The sequence below is a fragment of the Crinia signifera genome, chromosome 7, assembly GCF_055691185.1.
Source record: "Crinia signifera chromosome 7, ASM5569118v1, whole genome shotgun sequence".
Lineage (NCBI taxonomy): Eukaryota > Metazoa > Chordata > Amphibia > Anura > Myobatrachidae > Crinia > Crinia signifera.
In genome coordinates this window covers 29,142,646-29,156,659 of record NC_139223.1, presented here as the reverse complement: position 1 = coordinate 29,156,659, position 14,014 = coordinate 29,142,646, and the positions used below count along the sequence as shown (strand labels likewise).

At 50.5% G+C, this 14,014-nt stretch overlaps 1 protein-coding gene across 1 annotated transcript in view; it reads right to left on the bottom strand.

The window, feature by feature from the left end:
• Positions 1–14,014, bottom strand: part of CFAP70 (cilia and flagella associated protein 70) — a 47,004-nt gene that overhangs the window by 29,833 nt on the left and 3,157 nt on the right. Inside the window, exons 2-6 of the mRNA XM_083152736.1 lie at positions 13,014–13,121; positions 10,432–10,618; positions 9,260–9,358; positions 2,758–2,834; positions 138–314 (exon numbers count right to left, since the gene is read on the bottom strand). Coding sequence (XP_083008862.1) covers positions 138–314; positions 2,758–2,834; positions 9,260–9,358; positions 10,432–10,618; positions 13,014–13,091 — 618 coding nt within the window. The 5' untranslated portion in view covers positions 13,092–13,121. The remainder of the gene's footprint in view (positions 1–137; positions 315–2,757; positions 2,835–9,259; positions 9,359–10,431; positions 10,619–13,013; positions 13,122–14,014) is intronic.

Here is a 14,014-nt window from a genome sequence, read left to right as displayed (position 1 = left end):
ACGCCCGTCCGCTGAGGCGGCGTTTACCGGCACCAGAGTCTGACAGCAAATTCATTATAGTCTACGTAGAGCTTCATGAAGAGGTAAGATTGCACTTGTATTGCAGGGTCTCATACAGTAGATGTCTTGCTTCTCACCTCCCCCTTTATGGGTATCTGTAGGCTGGCCACGTAGTTGTATTGAGGCCCTGTAGGGTTCCAGGACTCCGGCACGCAGTAAGCGGCTTCTATGGTGGCTCTGAGCAGGTTCCCGTCACTTCTCTGGGACTCAGTGAGTAAAGGCGCTGGGACAGACACTGACACCTCCAGGCTCGGCTAAAATACAAACGGTAAGGACACATGAAGCTAATAGCAGCCATAGGATCCCATTGTCCTCAGAACACAATAAACACCTCAGTTCAGTTCAACATGGACGCTGAATGGTTCCACTTATACAAAGCTTACAGAGCGAGTGTACATAATACAAGGCTTATGATTGGTTCTATTTCGTTACATGAGGAGGCGATAAAAACCCAAGCGGGATCATAACAATTCATTAATGTAGCATTAACCCTTTTAGTGCCAAACGCTGCTGGGAGATATCCGGGAAAAAAAAATGCCGGATTCTCTCGCGGCGACTGTTCTTTTATCATAAATAAATACAAATACGGCCAAGTCAATGAATTGATGTTTAGTTAAATATTGCACCACATTTTTAGTGGATATTTTGAGGATATCTTCTGGCACTCAAAGGGTTAATAACAAACAATCTTCACATCTTTTACAGAAAGGAATAGAATCCAGCGATTAAGTCCATGCGGTGACGCTAAGCAGTAACTGTCTGTTCGCTGCAGCCGAGCCTTTATCTCACGCTGAGCGTGCAATCTTATACGCAGACAGAAATCTGGGATCGACTAGTGTACACTGGGCCCAATTCAGGCCCGATAGCTGCCGAATTAGCAGCGATCAGGTAAATGCTGCCTCGCTATAGGGAAGTCCCGCCTTGTGCCGCTGACCATCGAAAATGCCACGCCATCTATCGGCAAACACATTAACCCACTGTCTTTTCATTTGGGCACACCTTATATGTAGCATTAGGCATACTTGCCAACTTTTTGAAGATACCTCTCCGGGAGAAGCCCAGAGAGGAGACCCAAATCTGCACTTTGGGGCGGGACAAGGCTGGTGTCACAAAGCCCAACCCCCAAGCCACACAAACTCTGTGATCTGCAAGGAGGGTGCGGGGCTACAATGACGCAATCTGTGTTATTTTATTTCCGTCCCCTCCCGCGGACCCGCACATTCTGCGGGTCCGGGGGATGCAGGGGCTTTGGGGAGCATGCGCAAGACTTGCCCACCTTTCCGAGGGGCTGGGAGGGGGTGACGATTTTTGGGAGCCTCCCAATGGCCGGGAGGGTAGGCAAGTATGGTATTAGGTAGGGTTATATGAGATCAGTCTAATGAAAAAACTGAAACTTTCCTGTTGTCCAGAGATCACTATAATTCCTGCTGAAGAAGTCTCTGCTGTCACCACTGCCACATCCTGTGGCTTCCCAGTCACACGATATATCGCATGTGATCCAGCAGGCAGGGAGCTGCCGGGTGAGGTGCCAGGATATTGCATGTGAGGCTGGCATGCAATACCTCAGACTTGTGCATGAGGCCAGTAAGAGTTTGCAAAAACCGTAATGTGATCATAATAGATGTTCCTAAACAGGATTCGGTATGAAATCCCGACGGTCAAAATCCTGACATGGTTTTTTTTCACTGTTTTTTGACCCGAATGTCGACATAGTCGACATGGACACAGTTGGAAGTGAACCGCATCGCATCGCTCACTATGCTTCGGGCACTATTTTATTCTCCCACCAGTGGATGGTAGGGCATGAAATACCGCCTGTCGGCACATGTCGGGTCAAAAAACAGTGAAAGAAACCATGTTGACCTTGCGACCTGTCGACGGAAAGTCATGTTGACTGTTTCACCTGTATATTTTATATGTCGGTATTTCAGGGTTGCCGACCCTCCCGGAATTTCCGGGAGTCTCCCGAAAATCGGGTCCCCCTCCCGGCCCCCCGGAAGGGTGGGCAACCCTCCCTGATTCAGGGGGGACCCCCGCTGTCCCCCGGATTGCGGCATTAAAATGCCGCAATCCTCGGGTCTCAGAGGAGGGGGCGGAGCTAAAATGACACAAACGCGTCATTTTAGCCCCGCCCCCTCCACGGAGATCCCTGAATTCGCTGGTTTTACAGCATGGGCTTAGTGATGTCAAGCTTAAGCCCCGCCCCCTGAGCGGCTACTGAAACTCTCCTCTCCGGGCTTCTCCTGGAGAGGAGAATAAGAAAGTCGGCAACCCTGCGGTATTTTGACCCTGTCGGGATTTCGTCCTTGTCGGGATTTTAAATGTCGGGATTTTGTCCATGTCGGGATTTTGTCCTTGTCGGTATTATGACCCATTCGGGATTTTGACTGCATCCCCTAAACAGACCCTCGCGGGCTCGATGCACGTGGTGGCATGGATAGTGAAGGAGCAAGCCCCTGGCCTTGCTCCTCCCCATGGGCGTGGAAGGTCCTTTAGCCCACTACAATTTACCAACTACCATTACTGCATGCTCCACCTCTCTCTCTCTCTCCATGTGACCTTCAGAAATCCTCCATGAATTATCCATCACAGAAGATACTAAAACACATACACATGACAGCTCCACCTGCTGTCCCTCTGATGTTATTGCAGTCTCAGTTTCACTGTCAACATATTAACCTGTAACTTCAGATGTACCTTGGCATCCGGGCGTGACTCCAGCAGTGACCCGGTTACTGGGTACAGCGTTGCCGTCGTGTTGAAATTGCATTCACCTGGGGACCAAAAAGGTCAGTGGTGTTAGATAACCTAACTGCCATGGTTTTGCCACAAACACATCATTCCATGAGTATAATCCCGTACATTTACCCCCCCCCCCAAGCAGAAGTGGAATTAGAAGTCCCAGCATGCTTTGCCAACAAGTGGCAGGACATGTTGGAATATGTTGTTCCACAGAAGCGTAACAACCAGATTCCGCCTGTTTTCCAACTGTTGTTGTGAAGTCCCAGCATGCCCTACCATTTAGAAGTCTGAGGGTCATGCTGGAACTTAGTTCGGTACTTGTGTATTATCAGGGCGCCCGGCTACGCTATGTTTTCAATGTAGGCTAAGCTACGTTGTCAGCGTAGCCGGTGCTGTGATAATACAGGAGGCAGCACTGGGAGCAGGGTGGTGTGGTTAATACTTACCCTCCTCCGGGCGGCGATCCCCAATGACTCCCCAGCGGCAGCGACGGTTACTCCCTGGCGGCAGCGACGGTTACTCCCCAGAGGCAGCGACGGTCACTCCCTGGCGGCAGCGTTCAGTCCACCTCCTCCGGCACTTGCAGCGGACGCTGTACATAAATCAGTGTAGTGCCGCTGGTGGCGCATCACATAGTTTCCCTGCTCCCCCAGCAGCACTATGCTAATTGCGTACAACGTCCATGGCGAGTGCTGGAGCAGGGGGACTGAATGTGACTGCCGGGGAGTCACCTTGGATCCCATCGTGAGTCAGCGGGGATCGACGCGGTGCCCGGGCCGGAGGAGGGTAAGTATAGACCAGACATTTTACCCCCACTATCCACGTCATATCCCCACTATCCACGTCATATCCCCACTATCCACGTCATATCCCCACTATCCACGTCATAAACCCAGTATCCACGTCATATCCCCACTATCCATGTCATACCCCCAGTATCCACATCGGCGTGGAGTTGATTTTATAAAGTGTGGCAAGCACAGCGAGCCACCGAGCCCGAAGCGTGGCGAATGCAGCAAGCCCCGCGAGGGTATGACGTGGATAATAGGGGTATGACGTGGATACTGGGGGTATGACGTGGATACTGGGGGTATGACGTGGATAGTGGGAGTATGACGTGGATACTGGGGGGGTATGATGTGGATACTGGGGGGGTATGACGTGGATACTGGGGGGGTATGACGTGGATAGTGGGGGGTATGACGTGGATAGTGGGGGGTATGACGTGGATAGTGGGGGTATGACGTGGATAGTGGGGGGTATGACGTGGATAGTGGGGGTATGACGTGGATAGTGGGGGGTATGACGTGGATAGTGGGGGGTATGACGTGGATAGTGGGGGTATGACGTGGATAGTGGGGGTATGACGTGGATAGTGGGGATATGACGTGGATACTGGGCGTATGACGTGGATAGTGGGGGTATGACGTGGATAGTGGGGGTATGACGTGGATACTGGGGATATTAAGCATTGTGTATTTTTAGGGCTCCAGAGCCACTTACGTAGTTTACGTAGCCAGCATAGTGCTGTATTGGCACAATTAGAAGAAAGACATAAGTCAGTCGCACAGGGCAGTAACGTTATTGGTATGCTTTCAAAAGGACCCTCCTAGAAACAAGTGTAATTTGCAATTATTTCATATAGGTGATGAGGGTGTGCCACCACAGGCATGGAATTTTACAAGAAAAAAAGGACAGAAGGAATGCCTTTTGTAGGTGCACCTAAGAATAAATTGAACTCATAATACATAACTTTTAATAAATTTACATATAAAATATCTGCGAAATAAAACCAGGACATACAACAATCACACAAATAAAAAAGGGGAGGACGTTCCCCTGACTCAGTGTGACCCCCTGGTCACCACAGCCCCTATCTGTAAGTGTTTTGATGTTTGGTACTGTAGGCAACAATAAAGGAGTGGGTATTCTCCTACATGCAGCGGTTTAGCGGTAAGATCTATTGTCATAAGTAATATCACGCGTGTTGGGAGAAAGTAAATGAATGAGGGTGAGGCACGCACCTATTGAGGACAATCCTCTGATAGTGCTGCCCTCAGCCCAGGTAGCCGCTACCGCTCAAAGACACTGAGGGCTGGTGAACCCAATGTGAGGTGTGCAGGCATGCACTTGCCTCGTTCACTCAGCTCACTCAGGTAACGCTAAGTCTGGCGCCAGACTAGCGTGTCGGTCGCCGGGTGGACCGCTCTCAGGTTTTGCGCAACAACACAATTCAAAATTTCAACATCATAAGTGGGGAGGGGAAGAGGGGGTTTTAAAACACACTGAGTGTGTTAAGACGGTCAGCGTACGCTTCGCAGTGAACGCTTCCTCAGCCCTCAGTGTCTTTGAGCGGTAGCGGCTACCTGGGCTGAGGGCAGCACTATCAGAGGATTGTCCTCAATAGGTGCGTGCCTCACCCTCATTCATTTACTTTCTCCCAACACGCGTGATATTACTTATGACAATAGATCTTACCGCTAAACCGCTGCATGTAGGAGAATACCCACTCCTTTATTGTTGCCTACAGTACCAAACATCAAAACACTTACAGATAGGGGCTGTGGTGACCAGGGGGTCACACTGAGTCAGGGGAACGTCCTCCCCTTTTTTATTTGTGTGATTGTTGTATGTCCTGGTTTTATTTCGCAGATATTTTATATGTAAATTTATTAAAAGTTATGTATTATGAGTTCAATTTATTCTTAGGTGCACCTACAAAAGGCATTCCTTCTGTCCTTTTTTTCTAGTGCTGTATTGGTATTCTGAATACACCACTAGGTTAACTACGTAATGGGCGCCCTGATAATACACAAGTACCCTTAGTTCAAAAAATGATGATGGGTGGGCGGGGATAGCATAATAATAATAAATAATAAATAATAAAAGTGTCTCTGGTTCTTCCCATTACAAGGAGGCTGTAATACATGACAAGGCTCAGCTGCGTTATATACAGAGCGGGGATTACACTGGAACACAGGGAAGGAAATCCATACTGTGTGCGCACTATTAAGTTATCAGGCAGTATAATAAATCTGTCCCTCTCCAGCGGCCGGTGCAGTCTGGAGAGGTGGGAGAGGTTCAGTGGCCGGTCACAGCGCTGGCGGCCAAATCTCCATCACCGCTCAATCACATTGTGTAACCGGACACATCCAACACTGCGTGTACACCGCTGTGGAACATTCCCGGGGATTATGGGTGATTAACATGCCGACAAGCCATACGGTACCTCTCCACAATAACCAGGGAACGGTCAGGGATTGGCTGCATTTTCTTCTACAGCGTTATACAGAGCCAACAGGGTTCCAGGACCAGCTGGCAATGCTACATGCGATTGGAACATGTTTCCGATGGGTCAACACCCCAATCTTGATCCTCATATGTCTCTCATTCTATGTGCACTCAGACCTGGATAATCCATTAAGCAACCTGGGGCCTAATTCACGTTCACCAATTGGCCCCGTTATGATGTTTGGGGGTCTGCGCATGCAAAAGCGCGTATTTGCACATGTGCAGGCTCCGGCCTTGGGGAGTTACACACTCGCTGGGCTGTTCGTTGAGCGAGGAAGGGGGAGGGCCGGGGGCGCGTGGCGAGAGGAATGGGGCTCGCCCATGGGAATGCCCAGTGGTGTAACTATCGTCCCGCAGCCCCCGCGGTGGCGGGGAGGCGCTGAGGGTATGTGGGTGCCGGGGGGGCTGCGGGACTATTATTACGCACTGGATGCCTTCTGCCGCCGGCGCTTTTATGTGCACCGGGTCCCAGCTCTCCCGGCTACTGCTAATACAAAAGGTAACACTTGGAAAATGGCTGCCCCCATACCGCAGACAGTTTTTCGTCTGCGGTATGGGGGCAGCCATTTTCCAAGTGTCACTTTTCATTAGCAGCAGTAAACGGGAGAGCTGGGACCCGACGCAGACGGATGTGGCCCGAGGTAACACATACACACACACATACACCCCCCCCCCCCCCCTGGCTCCCCTCCGGCTCCCCTCTGCTTGTGTTTTTTTACCCGGGGGGGCGCCCCCATGCATTGTCGGCCGGGGGGCGCAGAATTACTAGTTACACCACTGGGAATGCCCAGCATTTTAAGGGCATCCCAATAAAAAGCTGAGCGTTTCCATGGCTACGTGGGCGGGCTGATGTCACAGAACGTCAGCCAATCGATGGTTCTAATGATTTCTCCTGCAGCGGAGGCATGCGAGGGGGGGATGCGGTCATTTGATCTACAGCATGATCTACAGCATGATGGTCGACATGGGAAAGGGTCGGCATAGTTCTAGGTCAAAAGGTCATTCGTTCGACAGGTCATTAGTTCAACAGTGTCTAGGTCGACAGGCAAAACGTCGACATGGGGGTTTTCACCGATTTTGGAGCCGACATGTGCCGACAGGCTGTATTTCATGCCCTAACATCCAGTAGAGTGGTGGGAGAATAAAATAGGGTACTTGTGTATCATCACGGCGCCCAGAATTTCTGCGTATGGAAGCGTAGTGAAATCGCATCGCAGTGCATCGCATGTATGGCATACAATGCGATGGGATGCGATTTTTCTCACCCTGTCTTTTTAATGGTCTATACCACTAAATTACATTAAAATGCCATTTAGGGTGGCCCCCCACTATCCACTTCCCTCCCACTATCCACGTCCCCCCCCCTATCCACGTAATCCCGAAGCGTAACGAGCGGCGGCGGAATGCGTCTTCCGACTTTTTTCATACCCCCACTATCCACGTCGGCGTGGAGTTTATTTTATATAGTGTGTGAGCGCAGCGAGCCACGAGCTCCGTGAGGGGACGCGGATTACTTCACAGGTATATCATGTCCCCACGCTTCGGGCTCGGTGGCTCGCTGCGCTCGCCACACTATATACAATCTACTCCACGCCAAAGCGGATAGTGGGGGTATGAAAAAATTCGGAGGACGCATTCCGCCGCCGCTCGCCACGCTTCGGGATTATGTGGCTAGTGGGGGGGGGGGGGGGGGACACGTGGATAGTGGGGGGGGGGAGTGGATAGTGGGGAGCCACCTAAATGGCATTTTTATGTCATTTAGTGGTATAGAATGTGATGGGTGCTTGTACAATTTTTCATCTCATTGCATCGCATCCTGTATACAATGCTGTAGAATGCTGTAGAATGCTGTACAATGCGATGCGATTTTCCTTCGCAGAATAGCCCTGTACGCTAATAGAGTAGTGGGTGCCGTGATAACACACAAGTACCTAAAATAGTGTGCCGAGCGTAGTGAGGCACCGTGCCCGACACATCGTAAGGGGACGCGGTGCACTTTAAACTGTGTCCATGTCGACTGTGTCAACATTCGGGTAAAAAACCTGTGAAAAACCCCATGTCAACCTTTTGACTGTTGAACTAATGACCTGTCAATCTTTTCCCATGTCAACCTTTTCCATGTCGACCTAATGGTGTCGACCCAATGACTGTCAACTATCATGCTGTAGACCAAATGATCCCAACCCTGCGAGGGGGGCGGACGTCTCAGGCACTTGGTAAGCTGCGATGTTCCATGCCCATGGTCTATTGTAGTGTTTTACCACCACGGTCCTCATGGCACAATAACAGTCCAGGTTTTTAAGAATAGCCATACTTACGCACAGGTACCTCAGTTCTTGGGCCAGATGTATCAAGCATCAAAAAGTGATAAAGTGCAAGTGGAGAGTGATAAACAGCCGGCCAATCAGCTACTACCTGTCATTTTTCAAGGAGCTGATTGGCTGGCTGTTTATCACTCTCCATTTTATCACTTTTTAAAGCTTGATACATCTGGCCCATTGTGATTTAACCATATGTGCTTAAACCCAGTCATTTCTGAAATAACCCGGGTTGCAGCTCAGTGGAAAAGGGTTCATCTGGGTCCAGCGACCTGGTAATCCAACCTGGCAAGCTTGCAGGGTTGGTCCTGGGAAGGACCGAAGTTAAGGGACAGTGTAAACGGATTACAATATGGGGAGATCCACAGTGATGCCGCTTCCTGCAGCTCTGACACTGGTCCAGGGGTGGGGCCAGTGACATCAGGGGGAGGAGCCAGAGTCTCTACTTTGGTTTATGCTGCTGCTGAGACTCCCCTACTGCGCCTATGTGCAGTGTAAACAGCTCTGACCTGGAAATAATGACTCCGGGTGGTAGCCACGGTGGAAAGTGGTCAGTCCGCTGTCTGACCTGGTTTGTACTATGTTCCAAATCTCGGGTGAAACCTGTAACTTAGGTGAAAAAGGGGTATCTGTGAGCCTTGAGGACCAAGGTTGGGAAATACTGGTCTAGTGGGTACTGAGATGCCTCAATTAAATGGCAAGAAAACAGGGTAATTTGTCTTAAAGTCGCAGATGGGCGATTGCCAATACATGCCCTGCAAACACTATTGGGCGTGCCTCACAATCAGACGCTAAAGGTGTATTTAACAGTTCATTCAAAAGAGAGTGAGGTGTGTGGCTCCTCCCACCTCTCAGTAAGGGGAGCAAATCCACGGTCGCTTGTCCCAGGACAATGGTCTTCTCCTCCTTCTGCTTCTTCTCCTTGGGTAAGATCTCGATTAGAGTCACTGGAGGGAGAAGAGGAGAGGTCAGCATACAAGGAGCACCCTTGGGGTCTATGGGGTTCATTCAGACTTAATCGCAGGGCTGCTCACGGTGCTCAGAATAAAGAATACAGAGATAATGGGCCTGATTCAGGAAGACTCGCTAAGCATCGGCCTGCCCATGTTCCCAGGGGAACGCTCAGTGTGATCATGGGGATTCCCATAAAATGTTCCCCTGATCCAGTGCCGTTTTCTCCCCCATCCACTAGGGACGGCCATCGACCATCGATGATTTGAAATCATCGATGGTTTATGGCAGATTTTGAATAATTTTGGCATCGATGTGGGAGAACCATAGATCCGCCCCCGACACCCGGAAGTCCCGCCCCTGAGTTCTGATTGGTCCACGGGCTATTCAGTCAAAGATAATGAATGACCATTGATAGCTAAAACTATCGATGGTTATCCTTCATATAGCTTACGACTATCGATGGCTGGTTGCAGAATCGCCATTGATGGCAACCATCGATGGTGACTGCACCATTGGCCGTCCCTACTGTCCACCCTCATCCCTCCCCGTAATGAACGTCCTGGCGAGTGTGTGACCCGCTGAAGCCGTTCGGTGCCGCGGTTTGCACATGTGAAGAAATGCCCACGAGCAAACCTTGACCATCGTGGCAGGGGCCCAAATTCGGATCCTGAGTTGACCCCGATGTACCAGCCAATCAGCTCCTAACTGTCTTGCGACAGACTGTGTTTAAAAAATGACAGTTAGGAACGGATTGGTTGCAATTTTATTTCCATGAACTTTATCTCTCTCCAGATTTTACTCCATAGACCCCTATGGCTGTTATGACTACCAATAATAGAAGAGCTTTGAAGGGAGACTTCTATATAAACTATAAGCTAATATGATCATCACATTTCCTTCATCAGAATGTCATAATTATTATTATACTCTAGATGGAGCTACAGTATGGAGACAGTTACTATATAGGTCATGTTCCTAGCTGCTAATATACCAGCTGTCTGCACCATGGGAGTATGTATAGTTGGCACCCATTGGCTAGGTACTGTGGGTGGCAGGGGACACTTACATATGACGGGCTTGTGGGTGATATCATCCAGGCTGTGAGGGCTATCTGCACCAATGTCAAAGGTGGAGGTGAAATTGTACTCGGCGGGCTTCTCCGGGGCGGCCTCCAGTCTGGGGGAGTCTCCGAGGAGGACGTTGTTAAACTCTGATCTCAGATAAGTCATCGGGGAGTCGCCCTTAACTCCTTTCTATGGCAATCAGGGGGAAGCAACATGCATATAATCACTATAACCATCATGTGTAATAGCTGACGTGAGGCACAGAACGTGATGATATGAGCTGACGTGAGGCACAGAACGTGATGATATGACGTCTGCTGACATCCCTGATGGTCACTAGCAGCTTCCTGATCCTGATTTACAAAACAACAATTTACAGTATCTACTAAAATACCCTTTAATTAAATGTTCACGATCTGCCCATTCCTGGCCGCTAAGCCTGAGAGCCACTAATATGGAGAACCGCGGCCAGTAAGTGGGCCAGTGTCCTGCAACTCTGAGTGTCAGTGTACCAGTGTCCTGCAACTCCGAGTGTCAGTGTACCAGTGTCCTGCAACTCCGAGTGTCAGTGTGCCAGTGTCCTCCAGCCCAGAGTGTCAGTGTGCCAGTGTCCTGCAACTCTGAGTGTCAGTGTACCAGTGTCCTGCAACTCCGAGTGTCAGTGTGCCAGTGTCCTCCAGCCCAGAGTGTCAGTGTGCCAGTGTCCTCCAGCTCCGAGTGTCAGTGTGCCAGTGTCCTCCAGCCCAGAGTGTCAGTGTGCCAGTGTCCTCCAACTCTGAGTGTCAGTGTGCCAGTGTCCTCCAACTCCGAGTGTCAGTGTGCCAGTGTCCTACAACTCTGAGTGTCAGTGTACCAGTGTCCTGCAACTCCGAGTGTCAGTGTGCCAGTGTCCTCCAACTCCGAGTGTCAGTGTGCCAGTGTCCTACAACTCCGAGTGTCAGTGTGCCAGTGTCCTACAACTCCGAGTGTCAGTGTACCAGTGTCCTACAACTCCGAGTGTCAGTGTGCCAGTGTCCTCCAACTCCGAGTGTCAGTGTGCCAGTGTCCTCCAACTCTGAGTGTCAGTGTACCAGTGTCCTCCAACTCTGAGTGTCAGTCTGTCAGTGTCCTCCAACTCCGAGTGTCAGTGTGCCAGTGTCCTCCAACTCTGAGTGTCAGTCTGTCAGTGTCCTCCAACTCTGAGTGTCAGTCTGTCAGTGTCCTCCAACTCCGAGTGTCAGTGTACCAGTGACCTCCAACTCTGAGTGTCAGTGTGCCAGTGTCCTCCAACTCTAAATGTCAGTCTGCCAGTGTCCTCCAACTCCGAGTGTCAGTGTACCAGTGTCCTCCAACTCCGAGTGTCAGTGTACCAGTGTCCTCCAACTCTGATTGTCAGTGTGCCAGTGTCCTGCAACTCCGAGTGTCAGTGTGCCAGTGTCCTCCAACTCCGAGTGTCAGTGTGCCAGTGTCCTACAACTCTGAGTGTCAGTGTACCAGTGTCCTCCAACTCTGAGTGTCAGTGTGCCAGTGTCCTCCAATTCTGAGTGTCAGTGTACCAGTGTCCTCCAACTCTGAGTGTCAGTGTGCCAGTGTCCTCCAACTCTGAATGTCAGTCTACCCCCAGTGTCCACCAACTCTGAGTGTCCGTGTGCCAGTGTCCTCCAACTCTGAGTGTCAGTGTGCCAGTGTCCTCCAACTCCGAGTGTCAGTGTGCCAGTGTCCTCCAACTCCGAGTGTCAGTGTGCCAGTGTCCTCCAACTCCGAGTGTCAGTGTGCCATTGTCCTACAACTTCCAGTGTCAGTGTGCCAGTGTCCTCCAACTCCGAGTGTCAGTGTACCCGTGTCCTCCAACTCCGAGTGTCAGTGTACCACCAGTGTCCTCCAACTCTGAGTGTCAGTGTACCACCAGTGTCCTCCAACTCCGAGTGTCAGTGTGCCAGTGTCCTCCAACTCCGAGTGTCAGTGTGCCAGTGTCCTCCAACTCCGAGTGTCAGTGTGCCAGTGTCCTACAACTCCGAGTGTCAGTGTGCCAGTGTCCTCCAACTCTGAGTGTCAGTGTACCAGTGTCCTCCAACTCTGAGTGTCAGTGTGCCAGTGTCCTCCAATTCTGAGTGTCAGTGTACCAGTGTCCTCCAACTCTGAGTGTCAGTGTACCCCCAGTGTCCACCAACTCTGAGTGTCAGTGTGCCAGTGTCCTCCAACTCCGAGTGTCAGTGTGCCAGTGTCCTCCAACTCCGAGTGTCAGTGTGCCATTGTCCTACAACTCCGAGTGTCAGTGTGCCAGTGTCCTCCAACTCCGAGTGTCAGTGTGCCAGTGTCCTACAACTCTGAGTGTCAGTGTGCCAGTGTCCTACAACTCCGAGTGTCAGTGTGCCAGTACTCGCATATCCCCCCCCCCCCCCGCTTGCCCCAGGTGGGACGGGGTACTATATATAAACGCGTCGACCTATACAGTACTTTGGAACGTCCGTGTTGCCCTGTATGTAAGTTGCATATCTTGTATATGTTGCACAGGAGTCCCCACATCCCTTCCGTTACAACCCCTGACAATGTGACAGTGCAATGGGTTAATGGGAGACAGGGAGCTATTTATGAGACGTGTTACCAGATCATGTGCTCTGAGAACCGTGATGATCACCGGTACAGGAGGACGAGCGCTCACTTCTGCCAGTGCCGTCTCCATAGCTACAGGTCTGTAGGACCTGTAAGATACCTGAAAGATAAGAAACATGAGATGAGGGATGTTGGGTCCATTAAACATGTCATATCAGCACTGGGTTATTACCATCTTGCGGCCCAGCGGCCCAGCTCCCTCCCGCACACAAGTGGAACACAGTAGGGGAACTTTATCTACAGCAATTCTCTCACAGCACTGCAGCCAAAGGAAGCCTTGGACAGAGATGGAGGAGTCGTCCAAATAAACCAATCAGCTCCCGGCTGTCATTCCATAAACTCAAGCTAGAGAATTACAGCTAGCTGATTGGCTGCTATGAAAAAGCCAATGTATTACTTTGGAATATTCCAATTTATTGGGTTTTATCATCAGTACATCCCAGACCCCAAAAATATGACTTACCTATGGTCCGTCCTTCACACGATCTGTCTTGCTGATTAATTTACTCCGGCTCATTAGGGCTGTTTTTAATTATCCTTTAACAACCAGGTAAAGCCATTATTTGACATTAATGTATAAGAAAGGCTGTCCTACCAATGCAGTGTTAGTACCTATCTATATATGCCCATCCCTGTTCTCAGTCACTCCTCAGCAGCAGGACACGGTGCTAGGAGGAAGGTGAGGCTCTAACAGAGCAGGCACAGAGTGACTGACAGCCCGGAAGTTCCGCTTTGCAGAAGTGGGGACTGGAGGGTTAATACACAGAGACATCAGAATATTCAGCACAATGGGGGTTATTCACACCTGCTCATACACAAATGTGATGGGATGCGATGTGACATTGCAATGAGATGTCTCATCGCATCTGATCGCATCTTACGGTGCACAATGCTTTCTTTCCAGTGCCCAATTTCGCATGCAATGCCACATCAGGTGCTGGAAGAGGGATGGCGGTGGTGTAGCGTAGCAGGCGGCAGGAGGGCTGGCGTGCG